The sequence below is a fragment of the Platalea leucorodia genome (assembly GCF_965183815.1).
Source record: "Platalea leucorodia genome assembly, chromosome: 3".
NCBI classification, from domain to species: domain Eukaryota; kingdom Metazoa; phylum Chordata; class Aves; order Pelecaniformes; family Threskiornithidae; genus Platalea; species Platalea leucorodia.
The window spans coordinates 121,266,871-121,292,258 of record NC_138825.1 but is presented as its reverse complement, the minus strand read 5'-3'; the positions used below and the strand labels follow the sequence as shown (position 1 = coordinate 121,292,258).

At 41.2% G+C, this 25,388-nt stretch overlaps 1 protein-coding gene across 1 annotated transcript in view; it reads left to right on the top strand.

The window, feature by feature from the left end:
- Nucleotides 1-25,388, top strand: part of CD2AP (CD2 associated protein) — an 84,796-nt gene that overhangs the window by 13,497 nt on the left and 45,911 nt on the right. Inside the window, exon 2 of the mRNA XM_082305626.1 lies at nt 8,824-8,984. Coding sequence (XP_082161752.1) covers nt 8,824-8,984 — 161 coding nt within the window. The remainder of the gene's footprint in view (nt 1-8,823; nt 8,985-25,388) is intronic.

Here is a 25,388-nt window from a genome sequence, read left to right as displayed (position 1 = left end):
GGTTCTGTGCTGGCAGAACCAAGCTCCTGGCTTTTGACTGTGTCATGGGTAGACTGCTATTTTTGTTTTTATTTTCCTTTTTTTAGGCAAGCTACTGCTGTAGAAGGATTGTTGCTCTAAGCAGAAAATGTTTGTGCTAGAACAGAGTGATGCATCATAGAGCAAATTATAAAAGGAGTAAGGAAAAGTAGCAGACACTGCAGGGTGGAAAGAAAAGAAAGAAAAAAACCAAAACTTTACTCAAATCACCTTATCGCTGGCTTTGACAGTGACAGGAGCTGGCTGGGGATTGTACTGTCTCGGAGTTCATGACTGGGGCATCAGTGGCTTAGCAGCGGGAAGATATTTTTGGGAGAAGTGTTCAGTGGCTGAAATTAATTCCAGTTTGGCCAACTTCTGCAGAATTGCCTGTCAGCTCTAGATGTAAAATTGGAATTGTGAGAAACTTTAATGAGGGATCTGACAGATCTTGTAGATCACAAGTCTGTGAAAGCCACAGGATGCCTTTGAAAGAGAACATGCCAAAGCCAGTTACTGATACGTTCTTTTATTTGTATGGTATATCTAACACCTAGGTAAAATCTCATTAAAAGATTTTTGTGTCTGAATCACAGAATGGTTTGGGTTGGAAGGGACCTTTAAAGATCATACAGTCCAACCCCCCTGCCGTGGGCAGGGACATCTTTCACTAGACCAGGTTGCTCAGAGCTCCGTCCAACCTGATCTTGAACACTTCCAGGGATGGGGCATCAACAGCTTCTCTGGGCAACCTGTTCCAGTGTCTCACCACCTTCATTGTAAAGAATTTCTTCCTTCTATTCAATCTAAATTTACCCTCTTTCAGTTTAAAACCATTGTCCTCTGTCCTGTCACTACAGACCTTGGTAAAAAGCCTCTCTCCATCTTTCTTATAAGCCCCCTTTATATACTGAAAGGTCTCCATTATCATTAGAAAGTATAAAATGCAGTGGGACCCCATACTTGGATTGGAAAGACTTTGATTTTTAAATTCTGTTCTAAAAATAGCGTTTTTTTAATCTGATAGAGGAAGGGGGGCTGGAAGTCTGAGCTGCCCCCGCACAGTGCTGCATGAATGCAAGCTCAGGCGGGGATGGTGCTGTCTGATCAGCTCTTATGCTGGGGAAATGGAAAGAGGGCTCATTGGGAATTTGGCCTGACGCTGCAGCGTGGTGGCTGCTTGCCATGGCTCATCTAATGCTTCATCAAACCTAATGAGCCTTCTGAGACGTGGGGTGTGTTGGAGCGAGTATAAAGGCTGTTGCTTCAAATGGAGCAAATCCTGTTGGGATCCAAATGGAGTCCCTGCTGGGTGGCAGCAGGCTGTTCGTGGTGAACCTGGAGTTTGGGTGGACACAGCTGAGCTGGTTTTATGGAGAATCAGCTTGGGTCCAACAGTGTATATTTGTTTGCATTGAAGGTGTCTTTATTGCTTGAAAGCAATGTTTGTTTGCCCAGCAACTGAGCTAATAAATTCTACAGATTTAGGTTCTGTGTCTTTGAAATAATCCACTACTGGAATAATCAGCTTACTGCAAATTGGGAGTTAATTGTATATGCTTAAAAGAAAATGTACATAGAATGGTATGAAAATCTTTCCGTTCCATTGGCATTATGTTGTTTTATTATAAACTAATGAAAGGATCCTGATGACTCAGGGCACTTTGTTTAAAACAAGACCTTAAGTCAATATTTGAATATATGAGGTTGGCATTACCTTAAACTGCAGAGTGCCTCCTCTGCCCCATCCCTTCGTTGTGGCAGCAGAAGTTTGCTTGGCTGGCATATAGGGGATCAAAGCTTTAGGAGAAGGAAGCAATATGACTGCTTTGATAGAGAGCTGTTTACCAGGACTGGAGCTGGCACGACTGGTATGGCTTACTTGGGAGTAGGCACAGGTAGAAATGGCTCTGCTATGTGTCACTGCTGTTTCCAAGGCCATACAGGAGGCACCCAACCTCCGTTTGAGCTACTGTGAAGGTAGAACATCTTATTTGTGACGCTTTTGGTAGTCCTCATGATGCAACTGTTTTGCGAGTCCTCCGTGAATGTGGTGGCTCCGCATGGTGCAGCTCGGTTAAGTGTCTGCTGTTCTGTATAGTGTGACTTAAACCTCTTGACTTACTGAAGGCTGTGGTGAACTGTACTGTAAAATATGTGTAGACTGCATGGTCTCTGTTAGATAAATATGCTCTTTCCTTGTTCGATTTCTTAATAGCTTGGAACTGCATCCCTGCCATCAGAGTTGACAGGAATCCAGTGGCCTCATATTGTTTATGCATTATGTTAGGATGTGGTTTCGTGGCAGATTTCAGCTATATGCAAAGCAGCAAGTGATGAGGGGCAAGATGAGTGGATCCATAGGGGGAAACTGCAGGTGTTAGGAACCTGACGTTCATATTGCATGTTTTGGACATTTTTATATCATCCTAGTTCTAGTCTCATCCCATGGACTTAATGCCTATTAAAGATTAGCATGCATTAAGACTGTTCCTGGGCTGCATATCTTTGATTTAGTTTCAGTGAAATTGCTCCACGTTGTGAACTGAAGCACGATAAATGAGGATGGCTTGGAGCTTCACTGGGAAGCGTACTCCTGACCTGGACTGTAACAATGATGTAGATGTTGATCTAAGTTGGGTTTGGTGCAGTCCTGCTCCCGTGACCCTGCAGTGAGCCATGTTAGGGAGATAAACTCGCAGAAAGTTGACACTAATAGTTTTCTCCCAGGCTGTTTTCTCTTTAGCTGATTCACCAGTAATGTAAATAAGTACTAATTTAAGTGCAGAGCAGGGGGAAGGGACCATGTGAATGCATGCAGAAGAGAGGATGGGCTCACAGCATCCCTGGGTTAAGATGTCTTGGAAGTACTACTTTGAGGTTTCCCACTTTCCATTAGTGATGTAGCTGTCTTGGGCACCATGAGAAGGAAAGAAGGAAATATTACATGTTTCCATCTGTTCAAGGTTCAGTCCCTAGGCTGCTTCTCATGCTGATGGCTACTGGGACGTGAAAGGAAGGGGAGTACCTTTTTGTACAAGACCAGTGGTCAGAGTGGTTTCCCCAGTAGTGGGAAACGTGAGGCACTTCCCTACTCAGTGTGAGGAAGACGAAACCCACGTCCGTACCCCAAAAGAATACTCTGATCTTTGGGGAACTGGTTATTATGGTCATTGTGGGTCATCGTGTAAACAGGAGTGTGAATCACAGGAGCAGACGCAGAGCACAGGAGGAGGAGGCTTGCTGCAGAGCAGTGGAGGCTCTTGGCCAGGAGGGATTTGTCTTTGGTTGCCAAACCCTGGTGCTCACCTTGTGCATGTGTCTTACCAGGAGAGCTTTGTAGGACAAAACTCACGCAGTTTTGGAAGCAGGGGATGGAATTTTAAGGGCAATGGGGAGTCCACCAGGTCTCTTTGTTTCAACATATGGGCTGTCATCAGTGACTCAGGTCAGGGTAACAGGGAATTATGTGGTGCTGAAGTGGAAAGAAAACATAATCACTAGTTACCTTAACACTAATGGAGGTGTTTTCATTGTTCAGCATTTAAACACCTGAACTACTTTTTCAGTGTTAAGATCTGTCTTCAGTGGCCAAACATATACTATGGAATTACTATTAAAATAGCCAGAACTCCTATCTCACAAATTGTAGGAGTGTTTCTGGGGGAAAGCAATTGGAAGGAGCTTTCTCCTTCAATCCATCACCTTATTTTGAGATAGTTGTGAAGAAAAGTATGATAATTAAAAGGATAAGATTGTCTTTTGTTGTCTTTTTGTCTCTAGTGTAAGCTTGCTGTCTGCTATACAACTAAATACTTTTGAAACTCGGTGTATACGTATTCATACATAGTGACAAAAATGTTGGCTTGGTTTTATAGGAGACTAAACTTTGGGTTTTTTTGCTATAGATGTACAAGTGGAAATAACAGTACTAATAAAGTTTGTTTCGGGCATCTAGCAACTGTCTGTTATGATAAATTGGAAAAGCAAAATCTCAGTTTCTAGCGTAGCTGCAGTTCTGCTGGCAAGATGCTTCTGGAGGCCACACAACTTTCCAGGGTTCACGTTCCAATAAATGACTCTTAATCTGAATTGATCTAAAACCTGCCTGAAGAAACCTTTGAGGAGCATGGCACACAACTCAAGCTCCTCTTGCTGCTTGATGTCGGACTCTGTCCCTCCAGGTCTGCTGCAAGTTTCGGCAAAGCTTCCTGAATAGCTTGAGAGTTATATGCAAGGATTTCAGTCACCCTACGAATGATTTTTTTTTTCACTTTATAAGCTATTAAATGTGTTTTTCATGGGATTTATTTTGTGTCTGGTTTGTGTCTTTTTCTGGCTACTACAGAAAGGTCACTGGATTCTGACAGTATTGTAATATCCTAAACAGTATTGTAATACCCTACCAAGAATGTGAAATTGTGCTCTTTGCTGGACGAGTGTCTGACACTTGCTTGAGCCTTCTCCCAGCTCTTTCAGCCTTTTCTTGTATGAAGATACTCCAGTCCCTTAATCATGTTCGTGTCCCTTTGTTGGGCTCACTCCAGTATATTCATGTCATTCTTGTACTGGAGAGCCCGGAACAGGACCCAGCACTCCAGATGCGTCTCACCAGTGCTGAGCAGAGGGGGAGGATCACCTCCCTCGTCCTGCTGGCAATACTCCTCCTAATGCAGCCCAAGATGCTGGTGGCCTTCTTTTGCTGCAAGGTTGTGTTGCTGTCTCGTGTCAACTTGGTGTCCACCAGATCCTCCTCTGCCAAGCTGCTTTCCACCCAAGCAGCCCACAGACTGTAGTGGTGCATGGGGTTGTTCCTCCTCAGGGGCAGGCCTTGGCAATTCTCTTTGAACTTCATGAGGTTCCCGTTGGCCCATTTCCTCAGCCTGTTGAGATCCCTCTGAATAGCAGCACACCCATCTGGTCTGTCAGCCACTCCTCGCCGTTTTGTATCATCTGCAGACTTGCTGAGGGTGCATTCATTCCCATCATCCAGGTCATTAATAAAGATAGTGAACAACTCGGCATTGTCTCCTGGGGCACACCACTGGTGACTCTCCTCCAGCTGGACTACGTGTCATTGATCACAACCCTGTGAGCCTGCCATTTTGAACATTTTTCAGTCCATTTCGCTTTACGCTCATCTGGCTTGTACTCCATCGGTTTGTGTATGAGGATGTTATGGGAGACAGTGTCCACTGCTTTCCCATCACCCAGTGAAGTAGCCATTTCATCGTGGAAGGCTGTTCGGTTGGCCAGACATGATTTCCTCTTCATACATAGTTGCTGATTCCCACTGTCACCACCCTGGTGCTTTTGGGTGGCGCTGGCTCAGCTGCCTCTGATGCTTCATGGAACAGAGCTTCCAGCCCCTCGACTGCTACCAGGGCACTGAACGTAGTCCTGTGTTTCTAGATCTGTTCTGTCAGTTCTTACAGTCTGTTATAATTTATCTTCTATAATACCCTCATCAACCTGACTCTGATTTGGCTTGTCACTTTTTTGTTTCCTTCCCTCTTGCCTTGGTTGGAAGCATGTGCCAGGTGATGTCTTATGTTTATATTTGAATTCTTGCCAGAACAAGATTGCCACTTATTTGTTAGAGATCCAGGATAAAGACATCTTCTTTGCACACAGTGTAGGAGGTGGTTTGTGATGGCCCATGCTGCCTGTGAAAACTTGGAAGAATGTTGTCTCTTTCTCAGGTGAGCTTTGGGCCTGCTGGATGTGCAAGAAAAGCACAGTTAACCTCACAGTGTTCATGCTTGAGAAGACTATTTTTCATGCAAGACTTGGTCATTATGGATTTTTAAGCTACAAATAATTGATTTGAGCTGTGTTTGAAATTCAGAAAGCTGTGTAAAAAGCAGAGGGGAGGTAAGATAGGTATTTTTGGTAGTTTGTGTTGCTAAGGTGTTTTGCTGCACCTTCTACCAGTTGAGACTTTGTGGTTTTTGAAAGTTTTGACCAGCTTATATTACTGCAGTCCAGCTTATTGCTGACTGATTTTAGTATCACATCTGTTCTTGAGTAAAGCTTTTAAGTGAGAACTTGAAGCATTCAGAAGTGTAATTCAGAAGCATTCAGAACCACTTCAAGCATTCAGAAGTGTAATCCATGGACTGACATGACTCCTAATTATCGTTATTATAAGGAGTTGTGTTTCCTTAAAAACATTTTCTGTGACCACTGAACACTGTTTTCGCTTGGGTAAATATTGCACTTTAAGTCCTTTCAGAGGCTTATTTAATCTGGACTGTTTTGGCAGTAGAATAGTTTCTTGCCCATCACACTGCAGTCCTAATGACCTGGACGGTTCATCTACTGCTACTTACTAATGTTGAAAAGCAAAACTGGTAAGGGTTTCTCTTGAGGACCAAGTAGTAGAGGGATGTGTGGCTTCTTGCTGTTTCTGTGTCATCACATGAAAAAAATGTATGGGATGAAACTATCTCGACATCCCTCACTTTTCAGGTAAGAGAACAGAGTTTAGATCTGTTTTGTATATGTATCCATGAGAATGAGGGTGGTATTGAGTATCACTGACAAATACAAGAGGGAATTCAGCACCTGAATCTCAAAAATAAAAAGCTGACATTCATTTGCTGATACTTATCTTTGGAACACAGACTCATGGATGATGACTGGGAAGTTCTCAAGATCTTCCTTTGGTTGTTGGCATGACTGAGTCCATGTTTTACAGTCTGGAAAGGTGACCAAAATGAATGTATTGTGCATTTCAAGCGCAGATATAGAAATGTTTCCCCAAGGAAATAAAGAAGCTTTCAAAATAATTAGTTCCTGTTGACATAGTGTGGCTATGATTACCTGCTACTTCTATGGAAAAAGGACCAGGTGTTTGGCAGTTGGAGTTGTAGTCTGCAATGCTGTAAGCATTTACCATGACTGACACTGTTCTGATCCATTTTCCATGTTTAACTTCATAAAACTGTCCCATGGTGTGTATATTGAAATATAATACCTGCTAATGTGCTTAAAAACAGAGTTTATCATGAGAGAAATATGTAATGTGGATAATTTTTACATTTTTGTGCATTTGTAGGTTTCCAAAATGGTTGGATTGAGTTGGTTGGAAGATGACATTTTTATTTCCAGACTGTAGGTGATGAATGGCAGTTGTCTTTATGATCCGTGGCTGCCAGAATTTCCTATCAGTTGGGCAATATTTCATGTCAGCCACTGAAAAAACAATTCAGTGCAGAAGCAAGGCTAAACCACTATGCTTGCTGCAGGCAGTCATGGGGAAATACGATGTTTTGAAGCAAGCTTAGAGAATATGTTTGGCAAAAATAAACGTATGCAGTACAAAAAGCATATGTTAGGAGTTCCAGAGCATGTATCATGAGCAGATAACTCTGGTGATGACTTCTGTTCATAATGAAGAAGAAAAATTTTCTTTCTTAAAGGAAAAAAATGAAAACTAAGTCTTTGTGTTTATATTTGACTGGCTTCTTTGTTAATGGGTGTATTCAGAAAATAGTTCACCAGACAGATCATTCTAGCTTCTTTTGTATTCATGGCACTATCATGTAGTTCTGTTTTTTACTAAGGGTTTTCTGACTTCATCTATAGGCAGCAGAGGGATAAAGGCTACGTTGCAACATGCATGCAGCAGCACTTTTGATCAAAACTTTCCACAGATCAGAATTATATACTGATTTAATGGAGTTGTAAGTTCAATACCAGGAAAAAATACTTTCTCCCATTTGATTCCTTAGTTTGTGAATTAATTATTGGATATTATCATGCACTGATCATAAGGAGTAATCTGGGGAAAAACTTGTACAGCCATTCAGGATTTCTGCCTTTTAACCCTGTTATGGTCTCAGCTGTGTGCGTTTGTTGTGCCTGTTGTTGAGGAGAGGGAGGTTTTGGTGACAACAGTGTTACATTTGGTAGTGCCTGGGTGTCCTGACTGGATTTGGGTGAGAGGGAAGATTATTTGATTGCTGCAGGTTTGTGGAAATTTCTGGCATAAACAGAATTTCTTGATGAACAAATGAGTTTTTATTGCCAAACAAGCCTTAAGCTGTCAGTAAGCAACTCTCATGGATCTTGTGCAACAGATGGACAAGTATGTAAATAGATTGCTATGCTCCTCTGAGTAAACTTAATTATATCAGAATTAAAGCTCACTTGCTTATTCTTCTTCATACAAAACCAGAGGAATCTGAAGGAGGGTGCCTTTTACATGTCTGTGCAAATTAATTGTATGATATTGTCAATCGTACACCTTCTGGCTGTATTACATTTCTTGGATCAAACCTGCAAAAATATTGTGTGTGCAGCAATCAATTTTTTGCAGATATAATAGCAGATGCAAGTATGAGGATTAACAAAGCATTGGAGTACGTACCATACATGCACAATTTGAACCTCTCTCCCTCCTTGGCCCCAAATATGTGTTGAGTAACAAACGCTTGCACTGCGGGCAGTGATTCATAATTGGTAAATCTTGGGCTGAGACTTGGCGGTGCCAGGGGAGGGGGGTACGACTGCCAGTAATCCCTTCCACCACATATGCACAAAAACCTACCCACCACCACTGAAATATGACCCGGTGTCGTGTTCCTAAATTCACTTTATTCTAATAGGTGACTGTCTGGTTTTTTTCCCCTCTCCAAAATGGTTGGGAACACTACAATTCACAAATGAGTGTTGCTGTAAGGGAAACGCTTGTTCTTAGCATTTGCCGTTTGGATCTCCCGTTTTGTACATGCATGGCTTTCAAGTTGCATTTCCACATCTGAGTTCCATTCACTGTGTTTTTTTTTTTTTTCTTTTTAGTGGACTATATTGTGGAATATGACTATGATGCAGTGCATGATGATGAGTTAACGATCCGAGTTGGGGAAGTCATCAGGAATGTGAAAAAACTGGAAGAAGAAGGATGGTTAGAAGGGGAGCTAAATGGCAAAAGGGGCATGTTCCCTGACAATTTTGTGAAGGTGAGTTTTCTGCATTGACTTGGTTTTACTGTGATTGTACAGCAGGCTAGTTATTGTTGAAATGGTTAGAATATACATCGGTTGTATTTGTAACATGATTTTTTTTTTTTTAACTGGAAGATCTTTGAGATGATTACATTTTTTTTAGTATACTTTTGAAGGCCTTTCTCATTTGAGTAAGTTCTGCTGTCTGTTCTTACTCTCTTTAGCATTCCCTTTGGTCTGCACCCTTGCACTGTATGTTCTGTCTTCTTCCTACTGCTGCAGTGCACTAACAGTTGTCTGTAGCTATGATGACCTGCTTTAGTGAGAGGAACTGATTAAAAAAAACCAAACCACAAAAAAAAAAACCCAAACCTACCCCTACAGAAGACATCAAGTCATGAGAGAGTTGGGCAAGTGGGGTCACAGCTCAGTCAGCTCAGCTATAATGAAAAACTACATCCTTGGGCTGTGGTTGTGTGGGTGCTTCAGCCTCGATTAAGCCGCTTTGTTGAAAGGAGCAATTCTGCCCTACTCTGGGCTCCCTGCTGCTGGCACTGCCTTTCTTGTGACTGTGCAAAGGGACAGGGCAGGGAATGTGTCCAGCTAAAAGGTAACTGTGAAGTCAGGGTGGCTTTCAGCTGGTTTGTTTTCCTGACGATTTGTCAGCAGCCAGTATCTGAAATGGGAAGGGTGTGAGGTAAGTGCTCCACTGGGCTGCAGCACTGCCGTGTCTTTGGATTAGTCATCATCTCTTTAAATATGATCCTCTTCTCTAGGATCTGTGCTCACTCAGTGCTGTGTGACTGACTTGCAGAAGTTGTCTGCTGCTGTGAGATATTGCTTCTCAAACCTTTAATTTAACCTTTTATATTCATTCTATGTTTATGCCCTGATTTTAATTGAAGTTCTTGTTTGTACCTTCCACATTTTTCATATTTTCTCTGTGAATTTTCTAAATGTGATAATGAGTATGCACCTATTTATTAGCTACTTACAGTGAAGAAGTCTGCAAAGCAGCTAGGTGTGCTGTTCCACGTGTAACTTCTGAAATTCCGAGTCTGCAGAGCTGCAGATACTTTCTCATCTAAAACTACGCAAGTGTTATGGAGATGTTATGCTTTGCTTCTTTATGCTTTCTAACCTTGTTAGTAACTTCCAAGGATTCCTTAGTGTAACTTCTGTAAAGTATAATCAAGGAGAATTTAGGTATTTCTGTCTCTTCTGAAGTGAAATTAATTCTTTGCAAAACAGAATTATCTAATGTATCTTACTGTGATATTTTCATATTGTTAAACCTAAGGGGAAAATTGTCCAGTGCTATGAACACTTCTTTACACTTGCTTACATTAAATTTGACAATTTTTATGTTCAGCTTACTGAAAAAGCAAAATTACTTGTTTTTGATTTACTGCAGAGGGATTTAAGTATCTACCTTTTTAAAGCTGATGGGAATAATCCAGTTGTTCTCAGAGAGGGTCTTTTACCAAGGAAAAGTTTGAAAGAATGTCTTGTCTAATATTTTTAAGTTGTTTGTAGTTTAGTTCAAAATCTATTTTGGGTTTTGAGTCCTGAGTAAATAGTAACTGAATTTCACCTTAAGGGGTGTTTTGATGATTGCTGTGTTGATGTACTTAATAAGCACTCAAGTGCCCTATAGGAAGAAAGCGTCAGACACGGCTCTTCTCTGGTTCTTGTGTCAAGACTGTCTTTCTCCTGAACAGCAAGGGTCAAGATGTGGCTTGTTGCTATGTTAAAAACTAAACTTGTTCTGTGTTTTCTGGCCTTTCTGCAGCTGTGGCTTTTATAAACTTTGTTTTAAAGTATTTCCATTCTGAAAAATCTTTATGCATCTCAGCTCCAGGTATTTTTAACCAGACAACTATTCAGTATGTGCGTGGCATGGTCGGATATCCTGAATTATAGGGGACAGTCAGTTTTCTAGAAGGCGTAGGGATTTGGAGAAGTGAAAAGGAAGTTGTGTAGAAGAAAATTATCTCTTTGGTTTCATGACAACAGGGGATAACTTGCTTTCTTGGTGCTAGAGTTGAGTGCAATTATGAGGCTGATCTTGGGAACTTTTTCTTTTAAGATGGTATGCATAGGCTGGAAGACTGTTGTGCAGTGGGAAAAGTTTCTTCTTAAAAGTTAAAAGTTAATTTACAGCTAGTGATAGTTTGAGAGACTATTTCTGGGAAAGCTGTTGCAGAAAAGTGGGGGGTTTCTGCCTCCCCCGCAACTGTTCTCATTTGCTGCTGCAGCAGGTTGTTGATAGCGCAGCATCTATGAAGCGCTACTGTGACCGGAGCGCTGCAAATACCAAGCCTTAACAACTAAACTGAAATGCTCCAGCTTGGCCTGGTGCAGTGTTAACACCCACGAGGTGTGAGTGAGCTGCAGGAGGGAGGTGGAAACAAGCTGAAGCAGGGTTGCACTTTGGCCTTGTGAACAAGGAAGGTCCCTTGAGAAATGGATTTACTCCTTTGCTGCCCTGCCCAGTAGCTCACCACCATCAGGTGCTGGTGGCCTCTGTGTCCTCTGAGCTTTCTGTGGGAAGGGCTGTCTTACTGCTCTGAGCAGGAGCCTCCCTACAGCTCCTGCAAGGGGGTGTAGGGTTGAGAGTAGAGAAGTGTAGCAAGTTGATTGGGAGGGGTAAGACAAGAAAGATGCTGAGGAGGGACAAATATTTCTAACTTCTCATGACCCACATGAAAGGGAAAGGAGGCTGAAGGTCTGAAAGATGCAGTGAGGAGGGAACAGCTGGAAGGACACTAGACTGGGAGGGCTGGGGGGACCTCGGGTGTATGGGGTGGATCTCCCAGGTCAGGTCAGCAGAAATGTGACCAGAGAGAACAAATGAGTGTGGACAGGACCAAGGGTTGCACCAAATTTGGATGCAAAATTCTGGGACTGTACTTGAATATTCAGTCCTTCCTGAAAGGATCTTCTTATTCTCCCATTATGAGTGTAATTTCATGCATTAGATGGAGATCTGGCCTGAACTCAATATGTGGATAAATTTGGGGTTTTTTTGCAGTATATATGCTGGTTTGTTAAGAACTGAACTGAGGCCAGGGTATAACCATGCAGAATTTGGATGGTAAATCATGATCTGTGCTGATCTGAAAAGGATTAGCATTTGAAGCTGAAAGTGCACGTGTTATCTGCTGGATTTGCCTAGCCTCTTCATGTATAAAGTAATTAAAAACATAATAAATACGTGACAGATTAAACTGGGTGAAGATGGACATGTTTTCTTTTTCACATGTTAGATGTTCTTGGAGAAGATGAGTTCTTTAAAAGAAGCCCTTGATTTTCATCAGACAACTGCAGGAGAATTGGGGGGAGGCACTAATTCCAGATAGTTTGGTTTTTGCTCATTCTGTTGGTTTGTCTCTTTTTGGTCGTGTCCGAGGGCAGGAAAAGAGCTTGTTGCTTTGGTGGCAGCTGCGAACTGCCCTTGGCTGCCAGGCAGCGTGTGGCTGCCTTTTGGCTTTTTGAAGGGCAACCAAAATGTCGTCAGGAGGATTATGGCTGCATGCAGCCTGGATGTGTTGGATGCCCCAGATTTAGACTGTATCGTCACTGCTAAAGCAGATTGGTCCCCTTCTGTTTCCTCCTTCTGGGCTCCGCTAATACATAGGATTTACCGACATTTTAGACCACTCCTCATACTTTGGCTTTTCCATGCTTTGATAAATGCGGCCTTTCTGTTTGTAGCATGACCAAGTGCTATCAGCTTCATTTTGAGTTGTTAAAGTTGTGCAGGAGATAGCTTTATGATTACATCTTCCTTTTTTTCTCAAGGCTTCTAAATATTGCAAAATAGTTTTATGTAGTGGTAGTGGGTTTATGTTTCACATAGTAGTAGCGATTGGGTCATCGCTGTTAGAAGCGCAGCAAAGGACGCTGACCTTGTTTTCAGATGGGTTAATTTGTTGTACAGACAAGTAGGTGAGATAAGAACTATACGACTTTGAAATACTCATAAGCAGAAGGGAATGTATAGAAGCCTCCTGTGGATACCGATGTGATGCTGATGCTTGGTACCTTATAACATCTGCTGGTAACTTTTTGGTTGGGTTTTTTTGGCTTCTATCCAAACTTTTTGCCCATTGACAGTGAGATCCTGAAGAAGGATCGGAGCTTGGTGGTGCCTGGTTCCTAGTGCCAGCTGGGACCTGGGCATTTTCTGCGAGCTCATCACTTGATGGGTTAACCAGCAGTCTGAGATGGTCTGTCCCAAAGGTGCAGTTCTTGGTCCTGACTTCCACTTGCGTTGTTTTGCATTAGAAGAAAGAGAACAGGTAGACTCAAGTTAAGGGGAACCCTATAAAGCCTCCAAAACACCCTCAGATAGTAGTGTAAAAGCGTCACTGCGTTGGATGGAGAGTGGGAGGTATTGTAAAGGTTGGGAGGAAAGTCAAGGGGTGGGATGTCCAAAGCAGTCCTGAAACCGGAGCTCAGGGGTGGTGGAGAAGCTTGTGGTGACTGTATAGTTGAAAACAAGTAGGTAAAAAAAAAAATACAAGCAATTACACTGCCCGCTTCTGAAGCTAATTTCCTTGAATTCACTTTTCACTACTAGGCCTTTTTAAAGATTTTCTGCCTGTATTGCAGTGCTGAATTTTGTAGTGCATGAATTTCCAATTTTATTAACAAAACCTGATTTGAAATTCCCATCTGAACTCTGTGTCTATACACTTTTAGTGGGGTTGAAATATTTGAATTACAGTTCTTGTTCCTCACATTGTTATTGCCATTTTTCTTCCTCTTCCTGTATGGGCAATTTAAAATAAACAACTTCATAAATTCCTGAAAGGAATTAGCAGTGGAAACCTGGCAGACTTTTTTTGTTTTCTTTGAGAGTGGCTTTTCCTTTGTAAAATACATCACAGTGCAAAATGTACACACGGACGTTCATCTCCAGTGTGGGTTAGAGCAGTGCAGTAAGGTCGTTAGAGTGAATGTGTGAGGCCTTTGGAGACGTTAAGGTGTGTGGGATGTGAAATGCTTTTTGGGTTTGGGTTGGGGTTTTTTTTGTTTGTATTTTTTGTTTGTTTGTTTATTTTGAGTAGCTCTATTCACTCTCCAGCCAACTATTGTGTTGATAAGCTGGAAGTGATGATTTGGTGTTCATCCTTATGCTCATTTTGGGAAGGTTTTTGTCTGTACATAGCTGAGAAGGTTTTTAAGAACTTAAGTTTCTTGTTTTATTTCGTTTATTGCTATCTTAGTTCAGTAACTAGCTATATTACTTGCAATATGGCTTTTCACGGTGGTAAAACCAGTTTGATCGTAAGCTGAAGGCAGTAACTCGAATGAGGGAGGAGCAGCGGATAGATTTATCAGTAGCTTTCATCAGTTAAGGTAGAAAAGTTTGCCGGTAGGCTTCGGGGGCATTCTGGTGAGCAAGCTGGAGACTTCTACCAGCGTGTCTGGGATATGCACCTCCTCAGCCCCGCGCTCAGCGGAGGACGCGTCTGCGATAGAGCTGGTTCGGAGAAAACTTTTTGCCTGCGCAGGTGTGTGCAGCTGCTCCCGCATAGCTTAGCGCCGAGCCTGGATCCTTTTCAGGTTAACACGTGAACTTTGCTCGCTGTGACATTTTTCTTCCTCCCCCTAAATAAAAAAAAAAAACCTGCAACACTGGGTGTGTTCAGGCAAATATGTCCTTGGAAGCGGTAAGCTTGCTTTATTTTCCGTATGTTCTTAACATCAAATATTGTAAATGGACTTTGCATTTCGGGGTAATGAACGTGAACAGCAGCACAAATTTAAAAGTTGTGATTGCAATATAATTTTTAGATTTTTATTTAATATCAGGCCAAGAATTAACACTATAGAGTTGTTTATGTAATAAAATTACTTGGTTTGGTTTAGCTTATCTACCCTTCTGTAGTGTATAGAGATGCTTAGGAACTGCATATAACTATGGTGCTTGCATGAAGAATTTCTTTTTAAAAGGGTGATTTGTTTTTAGGAGTTACTTTCTTGTTCAACTTCCCTGTCTGTGTGTTTGTCCATGTAAACAAAACAAAAGCCAAGCCCCTTTCCTTCCCTTAAAAGCCCCCCCTAGACCAAAACTTTAGCGTATTAGCATAGCTGACCCACCTTCTTAAGGCTGTGTCTTTGCTGCCTCCTTCCTAGGCTCTCACTGGTGGGATGCTGTTAAGCACTGAGCGTGCTGTGAACTGGTGAGAGAAGTTTTGGCTGAAAACTCCTTCAAGCGTAGTGTCTTCTGTAATTCCTCTTCAAAAACAGAAAATTGACCTCGCCCAGGACTTTCAACAGGAATCGTGGAGTTGGGAGGGATCGTGGGCGAGACAGTGTCACTCTCTTCTGGGCCGTTCTTAATTCTAACCTAGGCACAATTAAATAGTGCAGTAACATTAATTAAAAAAACAGATTAATAACTGTGAGCTTTTAAACAATGTCTATAGGATAAGCCGTGTGCATCTAGTATGAAGTATTTAGGATGTCTTTATAGAATGGAATAAAACATGTCTCTATTTCCAGAATTTTGGGGTTTGCTGCTCTGCTAGGTGTTCTGTCTGAATTCTTTGCATCCAAGCAAGGCTTGGAGAAAATTAGATATGCAGTAATTTATCAATCCTATCAGTCAAATGATATTTCAGTTTATACAGCTTTTTCCTTTGCTTTATTGTTATTTTGAGGGAACTGTCATCTCAGTGGGTTGTGTCGGGAGGTGAGACTGAGGAGCTCGGAGGTGTCATTAGCTTCCCAGGGAGAGGCAGGCAGCCCTGCCGGTAAGAAGGCGATGCTTGCTTTGAAGCTGGCAGTTCTCGTTTTTCAGAAACAAAGATAACATGCAAGACTGAAAGCCATATTAAGTAATTTTGGTTTCACTGCTGAGTATATAAGAGAAACTATGGGTGTAAGCTGGCTCTTTGTCTCCTGGCAAGGAGTGAAACTGAGAGTTCAGGCTGGTGCTTTAAGACCTGTTGCTGATACGATGGTGCCATCCATCAATCCTGCTGATTTTTCTTCTGGCTTCTGGAGAAAATAGTGCCACTGGAGAGTGTGTTATCAGGGGGTGCCGTGTGGGTTTGCCTGAGCTGTCTCCGCTGATCCCATCCATCGGCACGTGTCTGGGATTTGATAATGATTCCTGTGCTTGTGGGGTGAGAGACGGGTCTCTACTAGCCAGCTATTTTGGCCTGAATAAACAAGGAAACAGGTTTCTTCCAACCAGAACGTCAGGAAAATGGTTTGGGTGAGCCTTGCTTATGATGGGGGGGCCATTGTTTCTAAAAAATGAGATTTTTAAAAACCCGAACAGCTGAAAACATTGGCAGATGTAGCCACTGGCACTGATATAGGCATGTAGTCATATATAAGAGTTTTCACTGGGATTCAGAGCTCATCATGGATTATTCTTATTCCTGTGACTTTTGCAGTCAAATTACTGGATTGACTGCTTGGCTTTATACCAGTTGGGCCCTGACCCTGTGAGTTCCCCCTGTAAACTGGCTGTATCTGGCATGAAGAGGTGAAAAAGCAGTCTTGAGGTTGGTTTGGGTTTGCAGATGGTCTGAAACTTTGAACCATAGGGCTGCTGTTGCCGACACAGCTATGGCAACACAGCCGCTTGCGGGCACCTGCGTGCCAGGTTGTCTTTTCATATCGTCACTGTGTCTACACTGGGATTTTATTGCCATATTGGTGTTGCTTGGGGATGTGTGAATTATTTCATATTTCAAGGTGGTACAGGTATATTGATTGTAAAGATATGGCACGAGAAAGTTTTATATGGCTATATGAATTATTTATCTTGATGGGCTATTAGATCTGAAATGTCACAAATGCTTTCCTCAAAAGTTAACTATTTAAGTGCAGAAAATTTGGTGAAATGGTATGGCCTTTTCCCCCTTCTAGATGAGTATCCGTGCTTTAAAATGTTTAAAAAAAATCATCTGCCAAGAAGTTTTCCGTTTGCTTTTGAAAATTGTTGTTTCACTGTAAGAGTAAAAATCTGTAGCATCGGGAAGTCTTCTGTGGCTGAATGTGAATGCAGAATGAAGTAAACACTGGTGCTTGTTTTGATATTTAGTATTTTAAAATATATTTTTATAGTCCATATTTTAAAAAGCTGTGTTGCCAAGAGCATGGGAGAAATGGAAAGAGCTCCTAAATTTTGCTTCAGTGGCAGTACTGGTATGGGAGGGAACTTGAGGTGCTATTCCAAAGGATGGCAGGATAAAATGTGATTAATGACTTGTGTAAATCCTGCTTAATATGCTAATTATTGTCTCTGATTTCAGTTATCCAAGTTTCTTGATTGTGCATGTGCCTCTTGCTTTTCTAAATGGCGTATTGGCTTGTGATGTTACCCTGTTGTAACTGCACGCTCCTGGGTACTCATAGTGCCGCTCAGCTGGGGTGCAATGGTTTGTGGCACAAGCTAGTCTGGGAGGGGCAACAGGTATATACAAATAGTTACTCCTTTAACCACATGAAACAGTCTGCTCTTTTGCCCTTCCTTATTTAATTTTTACACTTGATTTGTGCATAATTTCTTTGGCTGGGAGCTTGCAAACAGGGTGTGTTGCATCAGATGGCGTTTGCAACCCTTATCGAGTAAACCCTACAAAGCATTGCCAGCGTCTTGGTCAGCAATAATTGACTGGACACGTGCAGAAAACTTACTTTTAAGTTTAGACCTTTACTGTATACAGAAGTCTAAAATACAGCTGTAAATATGTACTCTGGAATTAGGGTATGTAATAATACCAAAAAAGTCAGTTATCCAGGTAATGTAATATGTAATGTTTGTTACATCCTGGGAGGCTCTGGGTGTGCATTCCAGCCCTGTATTTTTAGTACTTTGCCATATGTCTAATAAATCAACATATGTGTACACCCAACACAGTTAATATTAAATCTGTTCTTTTGCCTTTTTTTTTTTTTATGAGGTTGAATGAAGTAATCTACTTGTGAACTTGAAACTTAAACTTGCATGAGGCTAGCTCATCTGGCCTGTCATCTCATAACATTTGCACCATTTGTGAATTTTTTTTTTTGGCTGGGCCATCATTTTGGAAGGGGGAAGTTAGCTTTCTACTCCTGTAGTGTTTTCAGTATTAAATTTATTTTTGAATATATGTTTTCTTTCCTTGAACACTGAGTTCTATCTATTAAAATGAACCGATCTCAAAGTTAGGTGTGGTAAATGTTTGCTAGGCTTAACAAGCTTTTTGTGTACTTTTCACTTCCTAAAAATGTTACTTCAGTGTATGTATGTGAGTTTATTAGCTTTGGACTTGGTGCAATAAGCTTTCAAACTGTTAGAAACTGATGATGATGGGCAGATGCCCTGTCATCTCTCTCTGCTTGTAAAACACCAGCAGAAAGCAAGATGTGTTTTTAGTTTAAAATGTTAGTTAATATGTGAATCTTTGATAAAATGTAATCTTCAAACCTGTTTTAATCTTCACTGAGATTTTGAAGTTTATATTTTTAGCATTTAATTTTGTGTCTTAGGCAAGAGTTGCGATGGGACATAGATGTGGCAATGTTTTAGCTTGCTTTAACCTTTGTGCAGAGGTGGCCACGAGCAAAGTGCTGGAGGTTTTACAGGGAATGGGGAGAGATGGGTGCCCTGGAAAAGGGATGCAGGGAAAAAAGCTGAGTACGACAGCGGATGCAGGAAGCCAGGATGATGGCCAGGAGGAACAAGGGATGTTATGAGTTAAACATCAAAGTGGACCTGTAGTGGTTAATGGATCACACATTTCTCTGGACCAGCAACAGAGGCACTTAACTGGGAGAAGGGAAAGAAATGTGTCTTCCTGCCTTCCCTTGTGGGGGAAGCTTGATAAAACACCACGTGCTGCAGGAGCTGGGCCTATGTCTTGCCCTCTGCCACATGCGATTCTTGGTTTCATTGATCTAAAGCACTATTTTGTGGCTGGTGGTTGACAGGACATTAGCTGTTAGTCTATAAAACAATTACAAGAAATATAATTAGATTTTCATGTTTATAAGCAAGTAGAATAGAAAAGAAATGCAATTAACATTTTAAGATGTTTTTATCTGGCTGTGAATGTGGCAGCACCATAAAATATTATTTAGGTATTATTTTTAGAAGTATTTTAAGATTAACTTTTTTTCTTAATTAAATGGTTGGGAAACATTGATGTAAACATCTGTGCTTCCTGTAGTTACTCGAGTTAATTTAGGATTCTTTGCTCCACTGTTGGTAGACCTTGTGATCTGACTACTTGCTTTTCTGCATCTGGGCTTTGGTCCTTGTTGAAAGCAGATGGAAAGAGTCTTTTCAACATCGGCAAAAGCTTCTAAGGGTGCTAGGGCATTACACGTTTTTAGGTCTCCTGTATTTTGCAAATATTGACAAGACCTCAGATCAGAATCTGTTTTGACGCTTGTTTGGCACAAGCTTTACAGATATCCAGTTCTCCACGCTAAAAATTAATTTTATATATAGATATTTTTATATATAGAAATAAAATACATGCATGTATAATAGATTTTATTTTTATATCTATATATAAAATTGTATCAAGATCTGAAATTCCAAGCCTTCTTCTACGTTCCCTCTAGATATGAGTTTTCCTTATTTAGGAAAGTCCAGTTGTTTGCCTGTTCTTCACCTTCAAATGTTACATTTATTCAATGGCTCAAGTTTTAGTCTGTAAATCTGAAGTGACTCGGTAATTGTTTTATGCTTCCCAGAGATCCTGCTGATTCCACGTGTTATGTATTGTGAGAAAGAAGTGACACCTTGCCTGATGGATGACGCCTTTCTTCCTAACAAGGAGGCAGTATGATTAGATGATCTATATTTAGCATAGATTATGGCACATGTAAAAATATTGGTAACTTGTTAAACTTCATGCTGAGTGACATGATGTGGGTGTGATTTAATACACAAACTATCTGCAAACTGGAGAAGTGTGAGCCTGGCTTGACTCACTTCTTCTGTAGCTAATTATATTTTACTCTTGGGGGAAAAAATTAGAAATTGTGATTTGAATCTGCAGCAGGCACAAGTATTAATAATTCAAATTTCTGAAAATATTTCTCCAACCATTTATGAAACTCTGCTATGCACAGAGAGTCCACAGATGTCTTCTGGCATCACTTGACGGTGGATAAGCTTATCTACCAGGACTTTGCATCCTTGCTTTCTGTACTTTCATGTTTAAAGCACGTGAAAACTTTAGATGTAAATGGATAGCTCTGGAAATTCCCCTAAAAGTTTCTTATAAGAGTTTTACGCAAAGCCATGCTTAGCTGATAATGGCCTTTGAGCGAGTGGTGTGCTGTGTTGAGGAACTACAGCACAGTCGCTCCCATAGCAGTATGTGTCTGTAGCTCCTGTGAAAACTGCTGGGGATTCGCGTCAGCAGAAAACTTTTTCTAACCTTAGTCTTGAATAGAAATGCCTTTGACTGGGGTGTACAGAAGCCAGAATATGAAGCAGTTTCAGTTTTGGAAGAGGCAAAGACAAGGAGTGATGCTGCCTTACTGTTGGTTCAGCCTGATCCTGGGTCAGCACTTAAAAAATAAACCCCGTGATTTACTGTGAAACAGCCCCTACTTTGGCCATAAATTAGGCCAAAAAATTCAACTCATGATGCATGTTAAACTGCCAGGAGGTAATTTGTCTTGCAAAACAAAGGTTATCCAGTTTGTCTGTTCTTCAGATGGTAACTACTGTCATCTTTAAAATGTTTTGTTTCTGTTTTCAATAGTAGCGTTTAATCCTCTGGGGAGTTGGAGACCTCTCCTAGCCCAGCAGTTCTGCCGGGAGGTGGAACCTGCTCTGACCTCCGAATGATCCAGGGAAAGACCTCAGGAGCTTCTCAGCTATTTTAGTTCATAAATTGTCTTGATATGTCCCTCTAGTTCATGGCAAGTGTAGCAAAGGACTGGGGCAGATAGGAGTAGCTGCAAATTATTCATCTTTCTTTCTTTGCCTTTATTACATATTTCGTCTCTGTGGGCGCCTGCATTGAGGATGAGAAAACGTGTTTTCTATTCAAGGAGGAGACACTGGCAAAATGCAAACGTGGGATATCTTAGGTTTAAGAGACTGGAGCTGTTAAAGCTGCCCTGTGCCTACCTGTCTGCTGCTATAACTAAGACTGTAAATGCGAGAGGTAATGGGTGCTTAGATAATTAGCTATGTGAAGATTTTTGTGTTACAGGAACCACAGTGTTTCATTGCGCTTGAACAGATTATGGCTGACTCTCATCTGTATGCAGCTATACAGATTTTTATATGTATTTATCTACAGTCACACACATTATGCGTTGTTTTTCAGTGATGGGGTTTTGCAGGCTGTGAGGGGAAGAGATAAACTTGTATGAACAAAACTATTGCCTGTAGATTTATCACAAACTTCCAATTCCTCCTTTTCCCCTAAAATAAGTGACAGGTTCAATTCTGACTTTCTTGTTTTCTGCCCAGTAAAATATGAATCATAAACTTAATTTGCCAGTCCATAGGTTCTTCATTGCTGTTCTGGTGGGGAAGAAAAAGAGGTGAGAAAAGGCGAAGAAAAAAGATGAGAAAATCATATGTGGAGGCTCAGACACTTGTATTTGTGTGTTCTTCATCTCAGCCTCTTTAGATATTGAGACCATTTTCTGCTGCTTGAGGTCTTGCTTTAAAATGTGCTCAGCCAGTAACAGAAATGCACATTGCTTTTGTACAAGCTGATGTTTCATAGTTTACAGTGGAAATAATGTAAAAAGTCTGAAGATGATTGTTCTTGGTATAATGACATGTATAGAAGGAGATGGGCAGCTAAAGTCTTAATATTTATGCTTGAAGAGTGTAGCTAAGGATTTAGGTTTGCTGGGTAATGAACTTCTCTGTGCCCTGTAATTCAGGAACAGACTTGGTATTTATAACTACCCATTCCTCGTGTCCTTTCAGACGATCTGACCTGCTCTCTCTATCTCCAGTGCCCAGCTGATGTTAGTGCTCTTCGCTTCTGGCAAGGGAAGCGGGGAGGACGCTGCTGTCCCCGCTGGAGCGATGTGTGGGCAAGCAGCTGATGGTGGGAAGGCTGCTTGCTCGCTTGCTTAAAAAGTAGGTCAGGACTGCCTGCTTATTTGTTTATTTTAACAGGCATCATGAGGCTATAGGCGAATTTAGACGCGTTAGATTTTTGTCTGTGTGTAAAGAAGAATAATTCTTTTTTCGCATGGTGCTGTACCTAAATGATTTTTGAGATTTTTATATATAAATATATACATTTCCTTGAGGAATTGTTAAACTGTGACAGGTGCAATTAAAACAAAAGCCCCTTAAGGTCTCCCCAATCTTTTTTCCCTATTGAGTTAGATTTATATGCATTTTTGCATATCAGCCCGTAGTGACTTCAGCAAACTTGTGTTGTGAAATATGCGTTTAGTGGAGATTATGAAAACTTCAAACCTTTGTGACTGGTGCTGTAGTTTGCAACAGAAAGAGTGGGTGGTTACTTCCCAGTTGAGCGTGTTGTATGCCAAGAGACAGTCTGTATTGACCTTCTACTGCCAAGTCATAAATGCATAAAATCTGTGTTGCTAATGGAAACACTGACAAGCCTTGAACTGCAGCAGACTGGCATAATAAAAATACTAAAATATCCAGCTGCAGTTAATGTCAGATTTTCATTTCGTTTTTGCTGGCTGGCAGCTGGCGGTGGCCTCATCTCAAAACAAGCTGAAGTGTCCTGGAGGCTTTTTGCTGGTATTGTCACAGCACAGACTCTCTCTGTTAGTTTGGATATACGAGGCTGACTTAAAAAACAACAAAAGCAAAGAAAGAAAAATGCCTTACTTGTTGTGAAACCAATGAATGGGGGCCTTGGGCATGTTCAGGTTGGATATAGTGGTGCTTGGGAGATGGGACCTGTGGGCAGTGTCATTTTCCAACCACTGACATTCAGGCCAGCTGTTTGGGCAGAGGTGTAAGAATTGTAGACTCTTATTAACATTTAACGTTAATTGCAGACTCTTAATGTTATTAGTGGGGCGTGTATTGTTTGCATTGATTAATGTCAGTTTTCAGAGATCCAAACCGATATGCGTTTTGTTTAGAAATTATTTCCTTTGTAAAATCTTACCAAGTCCAAAAGGTCAGAGAGTCGTAACGATGATGCTGAGGACGAAATTGCTGGCAGTGGTGATGGGTACGTACATCAGAGGATCCTGATGTGTGCTTTTGAAAATGAATCTTAGAGCAGTTTCGTGCTGTTAGAGGACCGATGTGAAATACAGGTTTGTGGTGCAGTGGACCGCTTGCGGGTGTAGACACCAGGGATTCCTGAATTTGCTTTAACTTGGTTTGGATTTAATGTAGTTTTTAATGCCCTGAGGAAGGATAATTAATGCTGTAGTTCCTCTTTAACAACAAGAAGAAAAAAAAATTGTCTTTACAAGCATGTTTTAAAGGTTAGTAGGTTAAATGTGGAGAAAGCAGTTGTTGGCTTATCCATGCGCTACTTACTTACCCTTTTTCTGTAGTACTTTGTCAAAACTAGATTTATCACTGGTTGCTGTTGCAGTAGACTCTTGTGTGGTTATTTTTCCTCCCCTTGCTGCAAAGCAGCTTCGCTAGATGCTATGGTCACAGCGTGCTTTCTGATACATGAAGTAAAATGTCACCATCCACTCTGATTCAAGCGTGGCTGGCATCACTTCTTTACCCATTTATTGCAGATATTTTCCAATTATTTGCAGCTCTCTGCTCCTGTTTTTTTCACAGAGGCATCTTGATCTTTTCCTTGCATCCTCTTTCCTTTTATATGTCTTAGATTAGGAAGGTTTCTTTTACCTGTGTATTGAAGTATTCAGCTTTCATATCTCAGCTGTATTAGGAAGGTCTGGTGGTACCAGTCTCTCCCAGTGTCCAGTTGTTCTTTCTGGTTTCTGCTGACGAAATTCTTGACTAATAAGTCTTCAGCCTTTGAATCTGTCTGCAAGATTTTCTTCATGTAACTGTTCCTCACAGAATTATTTTAGATCTAGTATCTTTTAATCTAATTCCACTATATTTTCTGATGTATTTGCCATTGCTAGTCTTGTGTTAGACTTTGGGTATTTCCTGCTTGTCACCACTTCAATTATGGACTCAAGCCAGGCAAGGCAGTCGCTCAAGCATTCCTCCTTTCATTTTTGGGTCTTTGGTCTTTTGTTGTGGTCACTGCTTTTGTCTCAAATAGTGCCGTGTTGTTTGTAACCTATCAATTACTTTGCTGCCTTTGATACTACTGCTGGACTTAAAAGTTTATTGTCTGTTTACTACAAATTATTGATAAAGGTGATGCTTACCTTACAGCCTGTTCTAGCATTTGGAAGTGTTTTGGGTTGTTTTTGTTTCTGTTTTTTCTTAATTTATTAGAAGAAGTAGGTCATGTTTTTGACCAGGCCACCTGCGTATGTCTTCCCCATTTCTCTTTTGCCTGTCTCCTTTTCGCAGAATTATTGCAGCAGATAGTTCTGAAGTCTTGTGCAAAGTGCAAACCTGGGGAAGGAGCCTGGAGCTGACCCCTCACTGGAGAGTGTTATGATTGAGAAACCAGTTAACTGGGGAAGCTTTGGTTCCTGGAGCAGCTGGAGGCTTTTGGAGGCTGTATAAATTGCATAGCAAAATATGATAATTTTAAAAATCCAGGGACAGATCCGCTCTAGGCAAGTTTTCAAGCGCCAATATGTTTTTCAGTTGAGCAGAATGGCCTTGTCAGTAAGGCAGTTAGAAAGGTGTTTTTGCAGGTGACAGCTTTTCAGCTGTAGCCAAATTTAATTCCTCATGGTTTATCAGACTTGCAAGTAACTGGCCAAAAAACAACTATAAGACTGAGAATGACAGTCTTTGAAATGTGAAATGCCTACTCAAATGGGAGGTAGACACGATGCTGTGCTATCGTGGTATCCTGGAGCTTTTTTTTTTTTTTTCCTCCCCCCCTTCTTGACTTGGGAGATGGGATCTCAGCAGAGCTAAGAGCTCCAGGGCAGAAGTCCCTGCAGATGAAGGAGAGTAACAGCAGGAACTACTCGCCTGTTTTCTGAAAGCCTCTTTATGTAATGCAGATGAGTGGGAGGAAAAATGGTGCTGTCTGTAGTCTTACGTATTTGATTTGCTCTGCTCTTTTGGGAAATAGGAAGGTGCTTTGGATGGTTTGAGCTGAGGTTCGTAGTTTGTTTGAAAGCATCAGTAGCTTTCCAGACCCGCTGAGTTTTCCAGCGGGACAGCTGCAGTAAGCAGCCTGGGTTTTAATGTTCCAGAAAGCACCAGAGAGGTCCTGTTGAATACTCTTCGCATTTTTTGGCATTTCATCAATGCATGGGTTTTGTTGTCTTAAAGCTCATGTTTAAGAGTTCACATGACATTAACAAGAGTGTATATATATAATTGCCAATATTGTTTTCAAATATTATTAA